This window comes from Lissotriton helveticus, chromosome 1_2 (assembly GCF_964261635.1).
Source record: "Lissotriton helveticus chromosome 1_2, aLisHel1.1, whole genome shotgun sequence".
In the NCBI taxonomy this organism is placed as follows: domain Eukaryota; kingdom Metazoa; phylum Chordata; class Amphibia; order Caudata; family Salamandridae; genus Lissotriton; species Lissotriton helveticus.
The window spans coordinates 128,712,708-128,728,949 of NC_136058.1; the positions used below are offsets into that span (position 1 = coordinate 128,712,708).

The 16,242-nt window shown below is 47.1% G+C and overlaps 2 protein-coding genes across 2 annotated transcripts; both read left to right on the top strand.

The window, feature by feature from the left end:
* Nucleotides 1–6,855: 6,855 nt before the first annotated feature.
* On the top strand, nucleotides 6,856–10,120 carry LOC144802139 (uncharacterized). Its single transcript, XM_078671792.1, has 5 exons — nucleotides 6,856–7,395; nucleotides 7,500–7,598; nucleotides 7,740–7,880; nucleotides 8,074–8,810; nucleotides 10,040–10,120. Exons 2-5 carry the CDS (start codon nucleotides 7,538–7,540, stop codon nucleotides 10,118–10,120), a joined length of 1,020 nt encoding a protein of 339 aa, XP_078527918.1. The 5' UTR covers nucleotides 6,856–7,395; nucleotides 7,500–7,537.
* Nucleotides 10,121–10,153: 33 nt separating this feature from the next.
* LOC144798891 (uncharacterized) lies at nucleotides 10,154–16,117 on the top strand. Its single transcript, XM_078669991.1, has one exon. It carries the CDS (start codon nucleotides 10,171–10,173, stop codon nucleotides 14,179–14,181), a length of 4,011 nt encoding a protein of 1,336 aa, XP_078526117.1. The 5' UTR covers nucleotides 10,154–10,170; the 3' UTR covers nucleotides 14,182–16,117.
* Nucleotides 16,118–16,242: the final 125 nt, after the last annotated feature.

A 16,242-nucleotide genomic window follows, 5' to 3' on the forward strand; every position in this document is an offset into this window, starting at 1 on the left:
CTCAGAATGATGTCCATTAATTTAATGATAACCTCCTTTTTGAAATAATGGAACGTAAAATAAATACATCTCCAGTCTGAACTTGGTCTATCTTCATTAATTGGTTTAGGGATATATGTATGAAGAATAGGAATAGCGATTTCCTAACTGCGTTTTTTTGTGAATCGCAATTTGGAGATCACTATCCCTCATGTGTGAAACTCTCTTGAGTTTCATTAGCGACTCCTAGTGGTTCACACATAGACCTATCTCATGAATATTAATGAGTTCGGTTGCAATTTGTGATCCACCACAATTTGCTGCCATTACAGGTGCAACTTTCTGAACTGAACCAAATAACAGGACACAATATATAGTTTACCCTCTAATGTGCATAGTTTAAAACTATAGAGGCCTCAGTAACAGCAAGAGCAAGGCTTGCCATTGGCTCATAGGATTCTGGGGGAAACTCACAGGGATTTAATGGGAAACCATGCCAAGGCCCTAGGACAAGCAGGAGTAGTTAATCCATTGTTCCACAGGAAGTGGAGAACGCCTGCAGGGGTTCAAGCGTTATGGAAATTACGAGTACTGGGGAAACATCAGTAATGAAAGCGCAGTGGGAACACTAGCCATGAGGGATGCTGGGGGCGCATCAGTCATGAGGGGAGTTGGGGGAACATAGTTATGAGGGATTGTGGGGAACCATCAGTCATGAGGGTGCTGAGGGTACATAGTTATGAGGGATGCTGGGGAACCATCAGTCATGAGGGTGCTGAGGGTACATAGTTATGAGGGATTGTGGGGAACCATCAGTCATGAGGGTGCTGAGGGTACATAGTTATGAGGGATGCTGGGGAACCATCAGTCATGAGGGTGCTGAGGGTACATAGTTATGAGGGATTGTGGGGAACCATCAGTCATGAGGGTGCTGAGGGTACATAGTTATGAGGGATGCTGGGGAACCATCAGTCATGAGGGTGCTGAGGGTACATAGTTATGAGGGATGCTGGGGAACCATCAGTCATGAGGGTGCTGAGGGTACATAGTTATGAGGGATGCTGGGGAACCATCAGTCATGAGGGTGCTGAGGGTACATAGTTATGAGGGATGCTGGGGAACCATCAGTCATGAGGGTGTTGAGGGTACATAGTTATGAGGGATGTTGGGGAACCTTCAGTCATGAGGGTGCTGAGGGTACATAGTTATGAGGGAAGCCGTGGAAGCATCAATCATGAGGGAACAGGGTGGGGGCGTTGTGGGCACACTTACCAGGGAAAACAATACTGGTTTCGTAATGACACCTGCAACACGGAACAGAAATCCTGCTGCACAGGGCGGCGAGGTGCTGTGATTAAAACAACTGCAATGCAATTTGACATTGTCGCTGATAGCACATGCCTCTCTGTTTGGCCGCAGCAACCCAAGGCTGAGGAAAGCTGCTAATTCCACCCACTTGCGAAGCATGAGAACAAACATTTCAGATTGCCGAGTGTAGGTAAATGCTCCCGTGTCACGAGCCCTGCGTTCAATCAGTGCCTTCTCTGCTGGTGACGATAAACACCTCAGCATGCAATCACTATGATTGTCTCCGTCGCCGCCATTTCCACACCTTAGCCTCTCATCACGAGCATCAACATCGCACACGTTCTGCGTCACCTGTAATGACTTCTTTTCCACAAAACTCTACCAGTTTCACATTAGCAAATGTTTTTTTTAATTTTTAGTAGTGGAAAGAGTAAACAAAACTTCTAATGAGGAAAAAAGTATCCCCCTTGGCTGTTTTTTTTTTTACCTTTAATAAGTCGGAAAACTGTTGTGCTGAGCGGAGGAAAAAAATCTATTGAGGGTCAGGTCTCTAGTTTAAAAGCGCAGGGGGCCTTAAAGGGGATGTGGGAGTAATGAAGACAAATCGCCCAAAGAGCTCCAGACTCTCCAAAGTGCATCGATCCGTGGTTCAGTTCATTACAATATAGATTGTGCGAGTGGACTTGCATTATTCCCTATATATTTGTGCGCGCTCCTGGAAGTGTCCAGGCCCTCACAGAGCAGCCTAGGAACCATCCTCTTTGGTGCATCAGTAAGTGGTGAGAAATGAATATGTCAAGGGCAATGATGACTGATCGAAAACAGATTCACCAATTATTTGCTTTTGTCTCAAATGCAAGCTGGACCCTACTTCGGGGACATTAGTGGGGTCAATTACCCATCTCTGCATCCTTCGGCTTCACTTCCATACCTGTAGTCTTCCCCTGACAGGCTGGTGGCAGGGTGGGGCTCGGTACTTGGAAAAAACTACCCAGCGGCTTTGCCTGATTCAGGTTCTGTACATCAAGATATCACAGTTAAAGGGATAATGGTAAATGGTGTGAAGAGTGAATGGTGTCAGCAACCAGAAACATGAAAATTGTTTAATTGATTCATGTTGCATTTCCTCTTAATGAATAAGCCACATCTTAGAACAAGGGGCATCATTTATGAGGCCCTGCGTCACTTTTACGCCGCCGGTGCGTCACTTTTTGTGACGCACCAGTGGAGTAAAAAATGTGCCTTGTTGCACCACATTTACAAAGTGACACATCTAAGCAGATGCGTCACTTTGTAAACCCCTGCGCTACATTATACCTGCGTCAGGTATAATGTATGCAGAGGGGGCGTCCCCCTGCAAAAAGCCTCGTAATAGTGACGCAGTGAAATCTATGAGATTTCACGGCGTCACTTTTAGGACGCTGTTGCGTCAAAATCTTGCGCCTGCCTCACAGCAGGCGTAAGACTGACGCAAGCCCTTTCACATGGGGCTTTCCCCAAGTGAAAGGACACATTACTGGAGTTGCGACACTTTTTGACACACTCCAGCAATGCGTGACTTTTGCGCTTACAGATACGTCAGAAATACTGACATATCTGTAACTCCTTGCAACATGATGCGTCATACTGTAAATATGACGCATCATTGCTATCGCAAGGAGGGCGCAATGTAAAGTGACGCATCGCTGTTTTCACGCAGCGATGCGTCACTTTTCATAAATAAGGCCCAAGATGTTTAATCAGCGAAAATTGTTAAACGTGTAAGAATACCATTGCTGTTTTGTGCATTTAAGATTTGTGATTTAATGTAACTGTATATGTACTAACTTTCTCTTCCAGGCAGTTGATGGAAGTAGTAAGCCGGGATACCACTCATCAAAAAATCCTGGTCGCAATTTTGACATGTCTGGTCGCAAAAGGCTGGTCGCAATTTTGACAGCTTTTGACATGTCTGGTCTTAAACTTCTGGTCTCATTTTTGACAGTTTAAGACCAGGACTGTTTAAGACCAGGGTTTGATCTGGCCTTAAACAGTCTGGTCTTAAACTTCTGGCCTTAAATTTAACAGCTAGGGCAGCAAAAACATGTGGTAATTGTGTATGTGTTTAAAAGTGCATAGAAAAACTGCCTGGTTGCAGGCTGGAATGTCTGGGCACTTTTAAAACTGGGGGTTTGCAGCCTGCTGCTGTTTGAACAGCTGCTGGGGCAGGCCTGAGTTCCCCAGCCCAGGGCCTGGGAAGAAGAATGTGTCATGTAGGGGTCAAAGCTGTAAAGGGTCCTCACGGTCTTAAACTCCTGGTCTCAATTTTGACAGTTTAAGACCAGGACTGTTTAAGACCAGGGTTTGAGCTGGCCTTAAACAGTCCTGGCCTTAAACTTATGGCCTTAAATTTAACAGCTAGGGCAGCAAAAACATGTGGCAATTGTGTATGTGTTTAAAAGTGCATAGAAAAAAACTGCATGGTTGTAGGCTGGAAATGTCTGTGCATTTTTAAAACTGGGGGTTTGCAGCCAGCTGATGTTTGAACAGCTGCTGGGGCAGTCCTGAGTTCCCCAGCCCAGGGCCTGGGAAGAAGAATGTGTCATGTAGGTGTCAAAGCTGTAAAGGGTCCTCACGTCTTAAACTCCTGGTCTCAATTTTGACAGTTTAGTTCCAATTTGACGTGGCTGGCAGGAAATTTGACATATGAGTCCCAAGGTAGATTCTGTTCCCGGGCTCCCTAATTCCCAGGAGAAGGGGTCACGTAGGGGTGAAGAGTTTTACACCGGCCCCCATTGTCTAACCCCACTCTTCCCAGGATAGGCCTTGAGTTTGAGTAACAGGTGTCAAAGTAAACAATGCTGTACTGTTTATACTGTACAAGGATATAAAAAAAAAGGTTCCCATCCAAAGGCCACCATGACATTGTTCTAAACACCCCTCAAGTCATAAAGGGGTGTGGGGGGCTTCTAATTAGCATGCTAGGACAGGTATAAAAAGGCCCCTCATGGAACACTGCCAAACACCCATTCAAAAAACCCCCTTTGAGGAGCGACTGGCGTGGATTGTTCTGCTGTACCTGGAGGACTCCTGCATCTACAACCCAGTCAGAAAACCTTTGTGGATTTCTACACCATCAAGCCCTTCAAAACCTTGGGGAGTGACTGGCCTGGATTGTTTTGGAGCCAACCCAAGGAACTTAAGGCAAGAATGGACAGGAGCAACTTTTCCCAGATTGACACCGCCTGTCAACATGTAGAGAAGGTAAATAATGGATGGCGCAATGGTGTATTAGGGTGTACATGTAGTTTGGAAAAAAGTTGCACTTTTAAAAAATAGTACTATGTAGTGTGGATTGTAAACTGTTAATCTTTAAGGCGATGTGCTGTGTTTAATGTGAATAAAGGTTTTGTTGAAGGATGGAGTTTAAAAAGACCTGAATTGTAATGTAAAGGTATTTAAAATGAATAAAGGTTTTGTTGAGTTTAAAAAGCTATGTGTGTAGGTATTTAGTGTTAATGGGGTGGTGACGTAGGGTAGAGTTTGCAGGCTATGTATTTAAGGGGCATAATGTTGTAGGCCTTAGGAGGGTACATGCAGAGTGGAACAGGGTATTTTACAGCTCATAGAAACATTTAACCACACTGTAACGGTACCATAGGGGCTTTAAATAATATACAGGGCATATAATTAAAAAAATTAATAATGCCTGGTTGCACTCACCAAACCGCTGTAGAGAGTTGGAGGGGTCCATGGAGGGCTCCGGGGTCCTTGCTGCTCCTTGGGGGGTCCTGAGGGCCTTGTATTTAAAAAATAAATAAACCCTGGGGCCAGTTGTCCAGGGGGGCTCCTGGTGGGGCGCCATAGTCCCTTGGGGTGTCCTGGGGGTCTCTGGGTCCCTAGTGCAGCGTTATTTTTAAAAATATGCCCCCAGAGCCCGCTTGCCTCGGGCGCTGCTCTGGGGGTGGGGGTCGCGGTGTCTCTGGGCCTCCGCGGCCGTTCCTTGTGTAAATAAAATGCCCCCAGAGCCCGCTTGCCTCGGGCGCTGCTCTGGGGGTGGGGGTCGCGGTGTCTCTGGGCCTCCGCGGCCGTTCCGTGTAAATAAAAGGCCCCCAGAGCCCGCTTGCCTCGGGCGCTGCTCTGGGGGTGGGGGTCGCGGTGTCTCTGGGCCTCCGCGGCCGTTCCGTGTAAATAAAAGGCCCCCAGAGCCCGCTTGCCTCGGGCGCTGCTCTGGGGGTGGGGGTCGCGGTGTCTCTGGGCCTCCGCGGCCGTTCCGTGTAAATAAAAGGCCCCCAGAGCCCGCTTGCCTCGGGCGCTGCTCTGGGGGTGGGGGTCGCGGTGTCTCTGGGCCTCCGCGGCCGTTCCGTGTAAATAAAAGGCCCCCAGAGCCCGCTTGCCTCGGGCGCTGCTCTGGGGGTGGGGGTCGCGGTGTCTCTGGGCCTCCGCGGCCGTTCCGTGTAAATAAAAGGCCCCCAGAGCCCGCTTGCCTCGGGCGCTGCTCTGGGGGTGGGGGTCGCGGTGTCTCTGGGCCTCCGCGGCCGTTCTTTTTAAAAAATAATCCCCCACGAGCCCGCTTGCTGCTGGCGCTGCTCGAGGGTGAGGGGTGTAGGGCTCCGGTGTCCTTGGGGGCTGTGAGGGGTATATACCAGCCCCGGGCTCCACGTGGATCCAGCAGCAGGCAGCATGGCGGCGTGAGCTTCTCCGGGGCTGCTGTGTAAGGACCGCCCCCAACAGTGATGAGTTGGTGACATCACTGAAGGGGCGGCCCTAACCCTGCAGCCCCGGTGTGGTTTTTTATTGTTATCTAGCGCTGGACTTTACCCGAATGTGTCAGGGCGCTTCACAATAGCGGGACACGCCTGGGGCATAGCGCTTCACATAAGAACTTGCTGCAAAAAACATAAGGACTAAGGATTACATGCACTACATAAAAAGATACAAACAGGAAAACACACCACGGAGCTGCAGGGCAGGGTCCGCCCCTCCACTGATATCACCAGTGATGAGTTGGTGATATCACTGGAGGGGGCGGACCCTGCCCTGCAGCTCCGAGGTGTTTTTTTTTTTTGTGTTTTATTAGCTAGTGCGAACTGTACACGAAGGCTGGCAGAGCGCTTTATATATGACCCATTTGTAAGACATTAGCACTAAGAATTGCATGAGTTACATAAAAAAAAAAGATACAAGTAGAAAAAAATGTAGCGCAGACTTTATCCCAAGTTGTCAGAGCGCTTTACACAAGAACCTGTTTGCAAAACATAGGGACTCAGGATTACAGGTGTTACATAAAAGATACAAACAGAAAAAATACTGCTTGTTAGCGCAGACTTTATCCCAAGTTGTCAGAGCGCTTTACACAAGAACCTGTTTGCAAAACATAGGGACTCAGGATTACAGGTGTTACATAAAAGATACAAACAGAAAAAATACTGCTTGTTAGCGCAGACTTTACCCGAAGGTGTCAGAGCGCTTTACATAAGACACAGTTGCAAAACATAAGGGGAGTGACATGTGTGCCGGTTACAAAAGCAAACGTTAAGTTACATGAGTAATAAATAAAGTGACAAGTGTGCAGGTTACAAGAGAAAACAAAGTACAGTTAGAGCTATAATACTGTGATATAAGGCAGACACTCAAGCACAAGAATAAGCGTTATGTAGGCAATTGTGGCAATGGCGCAACTATTTAAAGCACTCAAAATGTGAGAGTTATTAAACAATGTGTTACAAGAGAAAAGTGGCATGTACATGTTACAAAAGAGTAACCGGTATATAGGGTAGTGGTTAAATGTCAGAAGGGCCATGTGTACCTAAAGTGGTTTACCCCATAAGCAAAGGATATGGCGCAGGTTGTTTTTTAACATATGTTTTAGCGCAGCACTTGCAACGCTTTTTTAAAAATGTGTGTTGGTGCACCCCGCTTATCAGGTTTTAAATGTATACAAGAATTGTTTGAAGTTGTGATACTTTTGTTTAAGAAAGGCGTTTACTAAAACCGCTGCTTTTTTTTTTTTTTTATGTTTAATACAGGTGCAAGACCTTGCAAATGCAACCGTCACCAATGTGCCCCCTGCGCTGGCCCCAGCTGTAATAAATAGCAACGCTGGGCACTTGTCAGCCCCGCAGCCAGGTATATATATATTTAAAGCTATGTAGTTCTACGTAGTTTTGTACACCAGTCTCTCAGAAGTTCTCTTTTTTCTAATGGGCTCTCATGTGTGTATGCTTTTACAGCTTATGACCCTGACCTACAACAAGCTTTTGACGATTTTATGGAGTACATCGAGGCTCAAGACGCTCTGAACACTGTGCAAAACACTTCAGTTCCTACAGGTAAATAAAAAGACAGCTGTTATTTAAACTGTCTAAGACGCTGGGTAGTTGGTGGGGTAGGCCAGAGTCCTGACCCTGAGGATGTATAGAGGTAATCATCAGAAAAGATGTCTAATGTTGGGTATTATTTTTTTTTTACAGGTGTCCCTACGCTATGCCAGGACGTCGTCAAGGTCCAAGAGGCGGCGCATGGTTCAAAAGAAATCCCCTTGAAGAGGAAAGCTTCAACTTCTAAAGTGGGACCACTGTCAAAGAAAGGAGCTGCAAAAAGACCTCTTTCAGGTGTGTTTTTTACAAAAGGGTGTGAGAAGTACTAGAGGTGTTACAGACTCTCAAGCAGAAGGCTACAGCTGCTTGTAGCAAAGCCTATATCAAAAAAGGTGGTTGTGTAGGACGTAGTCCGCTGGTGCTTGTATGTGTTGTTTTTTTTTATGCTTTCTCTAATATATATATATATTTTCTGTTTATATTTTAGAAGCGGCTCAGAAACATGCGGCTGAAGAGAGGTCGGTGGCGCCCTTAATGGACATAACAACATCCGTCCAGAACAACGGAAGCGGCGCGAAAGGCGTGAGTAGGCGTGTACGCCAGGAAAAACTCTCTACCTACTACACACCAAGCAACACGCTGAACAACCAGCTACAACAATCTATTCTGCACAGGGGTGGGGTCAACACTGGCGGCCTGCCTACAAACCAGGCCTCCCTTAAGAAGAAACATAGGGACTCAGAGAACCTCCCCAACCCTTTAAAACGTGTGAAGGCCTGTAAGGTATTCACAGATCCCCAAACAGAACAGTTAAACATGAAGAAGAAGACACCGGAGGTGCTCCAAGAGGGTCAGGCAAAGCTCTTAAGTCCTGAGAAGAAAAGCCCTAGCACCCCTGAGCCCCAAGCTAGCCCCTTAGATTTATCTATAAAAAAGGATGCTAAGCCCTTGAATGAGACCTATACAACCTTGAGCCCCAAGGAGGTGTTAGCTGCACCTGTGGGTGTAGAAGAGGCGTCGCCACCACAACCCCCTAAAACATCGCGCCTCTCAAGGAAACATCTGAAGCTGAAACCGGGGGTCCCTAAGCTACAGTTAGCAGAGTCCCTCAGCAGCCCTAAGGCAACGCCGGATCCACCAAGCGTCCTGAAACCCCAGACAGTGCCAAATAGAATAACTGTACATGTAGAGGTGCACGCCCCTGAACAGCCCCCAAAACCGGTTGTAAGTGTTCAGGCACAGCCTAGGGTCTCAACAGGTGATACTGCGCAACCCCTAGAAGGTCCTTCTACCACGATTAGCAACTCTCTTGAGGCATTGAGGGGGTTGGTAGACAACATAGGTAGAACCCCAGAAGCGGTGTACCAGGGGTCTTTGAGCACAGAGGGTTTACAGAACACAGGTAACCAGGCACCACACCCTACCCCCGACATTTCAACTAGGCCCCAGGATTACAACGACACCTCCTCACAATCCTCATACCCTTTGTCCCCGAGTACCCCGCCAGGAGCATACGACCCTACCAGCCCCACGGCCATCCACATGTACACCCCCGTGTCCAGCCCCTCTGCCAACCCCGTGTACAGTCCTGTGTCCAGCCCAGCTGCCAAGCCCGTGTACAGTCCCGTGTCCAGTCCCGTGGCCAGCACCTATGCCAACCCTGTGTACAGTCCCGTGTCCAGTCCCGCGGACAGCACCTCTGCCAACCCTGTGTACAGTACCGTGTCCAAACCCGAGGCCAGCCCAGCTGCCAATCCCGTGTACAGTACCGTGTCCAGTCCCGGGGGCCAGCACCTCTGCCAATCCTGTGTACAGTACCGTGTCCAAACCCGAGGCCAGCACCTCTGCCAGCCGCGTGTACAGGTCCGTGTCCATCCCATGGGACATGCCCGTGTACAGACCCGTGTCCAACCCCGTCTTTGAGGGTTGCAGTATAGATGGGACTGGGGGGGTGCCTCCATTTATAAGACCTCGCAAGGTGTGCCCCCCTAAGCAGGAACAAGATGGGTCTGTAAACACAGAAGATGTATTGAAGACACACGTAAGAGAGATACAGATGGCGGTTCGAAAATTAAAACGGCAGGCGAACCGTGCACTCATAAGAATGGATATGGGGTATTCCAATCTCATCAACAAGAGGGAGGCCCAACATCTGGTCGTGGCCAGGGTTGGGGTTTGTAAAAAAGACATCATACAGATGTGTCAGGCGGCTGTGGCCGACATACAAGGTACACATTCATGACTATGTAAGTACCAACCCCTAAAGACCCCCACAACCACTGGTGCTCATAAGAGACCCCCAAAATATAGCCGTACGGTCCAGAGGTTAGTGACAAAGTCTGCACGCTTCTTAAAACTGCTCAAGCAACGCCCAGTTGGTACCCCACAAACCTTCAAACAAGACCCCAATGTTTCCATAGAACCCTTCAAACAAGACACCCCTGTTTCCCTAGACCCTTTCAACCACGGTACCACAGCTTCAAGATCAACGCCTGAAGCATATAAGCCAGCACTTAACCGCCGACAATACATAGGGGCAGGGTCTAACATACCTAGGGGCGGCCATTTAAAGGGGGTAGGGGGGATGGCAAAACTCCAAACAACGCAACATTCAGAAGGACCCAGGGGTGGAACTGTAGCGGGGGCCTCCATGAACAAGACATCCAACGACAGCGACCTACCTGTTCAGATAGGCTGGGGCTTGGTATCTAGAAAAGCCTGGGCCCGTAAAAAAAAACAAAAGTGGCTTAATAGTACAAAGCAACGCAGGGTTTTAATAAATAAGCTCAAGAAGGCTAGAATATGCGCTACCCGCAGGTTTACAAGGACTCCTGAGACAGGGACCACCCTGACCTCCCAAAGTGACACATCAGAGAACACCTCCACAAATCACACTCCTACTGATGAGGGCCCAGAGCCCTTGTTTTTAGAGAGTGTTAGGAGTTACACTCGCAATGTAGAGAGGTTTAGGGCCGTAGAACACTATGAGGAGTTTAGATTTGTTAACCTACATCAAATAACATCAACCACTCACGGTGTTCTGGCTATACATCAGGCTGTGCAGGAGCTCATAGTAAGGTTGTTACACGATGTGGGGCCTAATGACTTTTTCCAACTCCGCTTCCAGGGGCAGGGTTTTGACACACCGTTGTTCACCAGGCGGAAGACCCGAGATGTTTTTGATGCTGTGCAATTTTTAGAAAACCTCTCAAGGCTTTTACAGAGTAAGGCTGAACTAGTCGCCTATGGCACGTTTAGAGTCATAGCCCTCATTGTACGGGGGCGTGAGGGGGGTGTTTCCAGACCCTTAAAGAGCGTACTATACAGTAAAATAATTGGCAAGAAACAGAGGTGGCTGCTCAACTTTAGCAACGCCACTGCCAATACATGTCTGGCGGCCAGCATCGTGGGTCTGTTGATGACTCGCAAGACCCCTGACGCTGTCATCATGTCTAGAGCTGCTGAAGCCCATGAGGTTCTTGAAATACCTCCTGACCGAATGGTCGGCTTTGGTGATATAGGTCTTTTTGAGAACTATTTCGCCGTGACGGTGAAAGTTCTCTATCACAGCGGTTCCTGGAAGTACTTTACAACCGGGGAACCTGTGAGAAACAAGACCGTATATGTCCTCCACATGGAAAATCATTTTTACGGTATCTTGAACCTTAAAGGTTTTCTGGGGGCCAAATATGTGTGCGCCCACTGCGATCATATATACAACAATAAAACATACCACCAGTGTGAAATGTGTTGTAAGATGTGTCAGAGGGACGGCTGCATAGAAGACGCTACCCTAAAGGTGAGGTGCGGCATCTGTAGGTTGTTTTGTCGCTCGCAAAACTGTTTGAGCATACACGAGCAATCTTACAGCTGCGTCCCTAAAAAGGACTGTAGCGAGTGTGGGCGGTATGTGGCAGTGAATCACAAGTGCAAAGGTATGATATGTCCCCGTTGCCATGTATCTTACAAAGCCGGTACCAACCATCAGTGTTATATGGTTAAAGGTCCATCTCAGACCAAGACCGAAGACTATATAGTGTTTGATATAGAGTGCACACAAGAGACGGGGGTACACCAGCCTAACTACATTTACGCGCACCATCTAACTTCCGACGACAGTTGGGAGTTTGAGGGACGAACGTGCGTTGGTGATTTCCTGAGCACTTTCATTCAAGCCAAATTCCAAGGATATACCATGCTCGCCCACAACTCGAAAGCCTATGACTCCTTCTTTATTCTACGAGACATGATTCGTGAAAAGATACAGGTGGAACTCATAACCCAGGGGTCTAAACTGATGCTGATGACGGTATGTCCTTTAAAAATACGCTTCATAGACACCCTGAATTTCCTACCCATGAAATTGAGCAAGCTGCCAAAGGCCTTTGGGTTCCCAGGTTGTAAAGGGTATTTTCCACACTTTTTCAACACCTGGGCTAACCAGAATTATGTGGGACCCATGCCGCCTCCTGACAGCTACGGGGTTGAATACATGATGCCTGATGAGAAAGTGAGCTTTCTAGAGTGGTACTCTGAAAACCGTGAAAAGGAGTTTCACTTTCAAACAGAGTTGAAAGCTTATTGTCAGGCTGATGTAATGATCCTCCGGCAAGCTTGTAACCTCTTCAGAGATGTTGTGGTGTCTATGACTAAAGAAGTCAAGGCCTTGAAACCTAAGACATTGACTAAGAAAGTCAAGGCCTCGACATCCAAAACCCCTGAAATACAGCATGCGGTCGAATACATAGACCCATTTCAAAACGTCACTCTGGCATCCATGTGTATGTCCATCTACAAACACATGTTTTTGAGGCCAGAAACTATCGCTCTAGTACCGCCAGACCTCTATAACGGTAAACAGAAACGTTATTCAACCCCCTCTATCCAGTGGCTCATGTACGTCTCTGAGAAGGAAGACATCCAGATTCAACATGCATTACAGGCTGGTGAATTCCGCCTGGGCCCCTATTACCTGGACGGGTACTCTGTAATTAAGGGTGTGCCGACAGCCTTTGAATTCAACGGCTGTTTTTACCACGGCTGCCCCAAGTGTTACAAGCCCCACGAATATAACAAAATGCTGGGTGCCAAATTTGAACACTTATACAGACGTACTCTGACAAAGGCCCAGTATGTTGAAAACAGTGGCTTTGCTATGAGAGTTCTTTGGGAGCACGAGTGGTTAGACATGTTAAAAACCGACACAGACCTCTGCTCTTTTCTTAAGACTCATGATTTACCCACACCTTTGGAGCCCCGAGATGCCTTATTTGGGGGGCGCACAAATGCCATACAACTGTACAAGGCCGTTGGTGAGGGTGAGAAAATACACTACTATGATTTCACCAGTCTGTACCCTTTTGTGAACAAGATGAAGTTGTACCCGGTGGGTCATCCCACCATCATCTATAGAGATTTTAAGCCCCTAGACGAATACTTTGGGCTTATCAAATGTGAAATATATCCTCCTAAGCAGCTTTACTTCCCGGTGTTACCATGCAGAGTCGATGGCAAGCTAATGTTCCCCCTCTGCCGAACCTGTGCGATGCTTAAAGAGGTTGACGGCTGCACACACACCGAGGAACAAAGGATGCTCACAGGGACCTGGTGTAGCATCGAGGTACAAGCTGCCTTAGAGAAAGGGTACAGGCTAGGTAGAGTACACGAAGTGTGGCACTTTAAGAACACTACAACACAACTCTTTGCCCCCTACATTAATTTGTTTCTCAGAGACAAGCAGGAGGCCTCAGGGTATCCTGACTGGTGTACTAGTCAGGATGCAAAACAGAAATACATCGATGACTACTACGCTCACGAGGGTATCCGTTTACGATCCCATCTGATAGAGGTCAATCCTGCACGCCGACAGTTAGCCAAACTCTGTCTCAACTCCTTATGGGGAAAATTTGCACAGCGCACAAACCTTTCAAATACTACCTTAATATCAGATCCTGATGAACTGTTCAAGTACCTGTTTGCCCCATGCTACGAGGTGTCCAGCTGCGAGTTTATCGATGACGATACCGCGGCTTTGTGTTGGAAATATGCCCAAGAGTACCCCACATCGAGTAACAACATAAACATTTTCATAGCCTGCTTCACGACAGCCCACGCTCGTCTAGAGCTTTACGGGGTTATGGATAAGCTCCAGGATCGCTGCTTGTATCACGATACAGATTCTGTGATTTTTCTGAGCAAACCGGGGGATGAAGACCCTCCTCTAGGAGATTATCTGGGTAACCTAACCAGTGAGCTAGATAAGGACGAGTATATAAAAGAATATACTTCCTCAGGGCCTAAAACATACAGCTACCGTACCAACAAGAACAAGGTGTGTATGAAGGTCAAAGGGATAACATTAAATGTCAGCAACACCCTAAAAATCAATTTTGATAGCTTGAAGAATCTGGTGCACGAATACGTTACAGCAGACGATTCTGAGAATGCTAAAACCATAGTCGTGAACCAGCCCTGCATAGTCAGATCCAAAAAGAAGTGGGAAATCACAACCGAGCCTCTACATAAAACATTGCGAGTTGTTTTTGATAAAAGGGTCCTGACCACCGACTATAAAACACTGCCTTATGGTTATTAGGCCCATTAGAGAGACAGCCGCCACAGCATGGACACCAGGTTACAACATCCATTCTCATGCGTGCTAGCAGGACCCTCAAACTGTGGTAAAAGCTACTTTATAAAAAAGCTCTTAGAAAATGCCAACTCTGCTTTATCACAAACCCCTAACAACATTGTGTGGCTTTATTCATGCTGGCAGCCTCTTTATACAGACTTGGGCAGTCGGTTCCCACATATCAAATTTATAGAGGGTATACCGAATAACCTCAACGATGATGAACTACTACCACCAACCCTTGTAAATATGATAATTGTTGATGATCTGATGCGTGAAGGTGGTGATCATCCAGAGTTAGAGAGAGCTTTTACTCAATATTCACATCATCGCAATCTAAGCATCTGCTACATTGTGCAGAACTTGTTTTACAAAGGCAAGAACAGTAGGTCTATAGCTCTCAACGCTTCATACCTTGTTTTATTTAAAAACCCTCGGGACAAACAACAAATAGCTGTCATAGCTAAACAGATGTACCCCGGAAACACACACTTCTTCATGGAGGCCTTTAACGACGCTACATCAAAACCCCACGGGTACCTGTTGGTAGACTTAAAAAACGAAACTCTAGAAGACTATAGACTAAGGGCTGATATTTTTCCCCCAGAGCTACCTGTAGTTTACACACCAAAGCCCAAGACCAGGCCCTATAAAAAGCATCGGTGAAGTCTTTTAGAACCATTTACAGGCCAGCCCTTATAACGCTCAGTGGTGACCATGTCTACACACCTACGCCGCAATTTAGCTCTCCTGAAAATGCTTGTTACAGCCAGCCCCCAACACCGAAAGGCCATCCTGGGCACCGCTTCTGACGATTTAGTGGCCGCCATTTCAGAAATAGCCCTAAACACCCTAAAAGGCAACGTCCCTATATCAAAGCGTCAGTTACAGGTTCTGAAGAGGAAGAAGGGGCTCATCAAGAAGCTCAGTAATAAAAGGGGCTCACTCATAACAAAGAAGAAACTGGTGAAACAGTCTGGAGGTTTTATAGGTAACTTGCTGGGCATAGCTATACCTGTAATTACAAGCCTCCTCTCGGGTCAGTGATGGATCATGCCACAAAAATGTATCTGGTTCCTAGGCAGCAAATGGAGCAGCTGGGGTCCACCACGGACAATGCCTGGGATATTCGTAGAAATGAGACTCTACGCCTGGATACTGAAATTAAGGACATTTTGAGCAGGACTGATCTAAACCCCTACGACAAGGCTAACCTTTACAACAGCACTCTAAAAAAATTCTTAAATTACTACACCCAGTGGAATACTGAGAAGAACAAGTTGACTCTATATACCCCAGACTCTGAACAACCAGCTGCTCAGGCCCCCGACCCTCAGCCCCTACAACCGCCTCCCGATGGGGCGACAGCTTCAGATACCTTTGCTGGAGACCTCCTAAAAAATATAGGTCAAAGGCACAGAGGGGCTGCGCAGATGCTGATGAGTAAACTAGCCGCTTCTAAAGACCTAGCCTCTTGGAATGAACGCGGTGAGTTTCTCTACAAGGGCCAACCTGTTGCAGGGTCGCATATGTACGATCTAGTCAAAGGTCTGACCCACCCCAAAATCCTAACGCCTCAAAATGCACCGAGAGGCTGGGAGCAGTTTCTGAGGGCCGCTGCTGAACTCAATATACCCTCCACGCTTGTTGGTAATAATGAACACCGGCGCCTGCTAGACAATTTGAAGAGTCCCCTACTGCCATCGCCTACAGGTTCTGAAGGCCCTAGACTATCTCCTACTTGGTCTACCCCTACCCAGCCGACGACATCTCGAAAAAAAAAAAAGACATTGACCCAGCCACCCATCGCTTGGATTTTTGATTAATTGTGTGTGATTTTTTATTCCTAGGTTTCTGCAGTAAAGTTTTGTCAACTAAATATTTGTAATAAACACCTTGTTATAACTTTACAAACCGTCTCAGTCGTCTTTCAAAAAATCATTTCATGTTGCATGTATATTGAAATAACGAGTCTGAATGCATGTTTTTAAAAAAAAATATAATGTCTTTTATTTTAAACGTTCA

Coding starts and splice junctions, on each gene's coding strand:
- LOC144802139 (XM_078671792.1), top strand. CDS start 7,538: ATGGAGTACATCGAGGCTCAAGACGCTCTGAACACTGTGCAAAACACT. Junction 7,881..8,073: donor TGCAAAAAGACCTCTTTCAG/GTGTGTTTTTTA, acceptor TTTATATTTTAG/AAGCGGCTCAGAAACATGCG. Junction 8,811..10,039: donor AACAGCCCCCAAAACCGGTT/GTAAGTGTTCAG, acceptor CTGTTTCCCTAG/ACCCTTTCAACCACGGTACC.
- LOC144798891 (XM_078669991.1), top strand. CDS start 10,171: ATGGCAAAACTCCAAACAACGCAACATTCAGAAGGACCCAGGGGTGGA.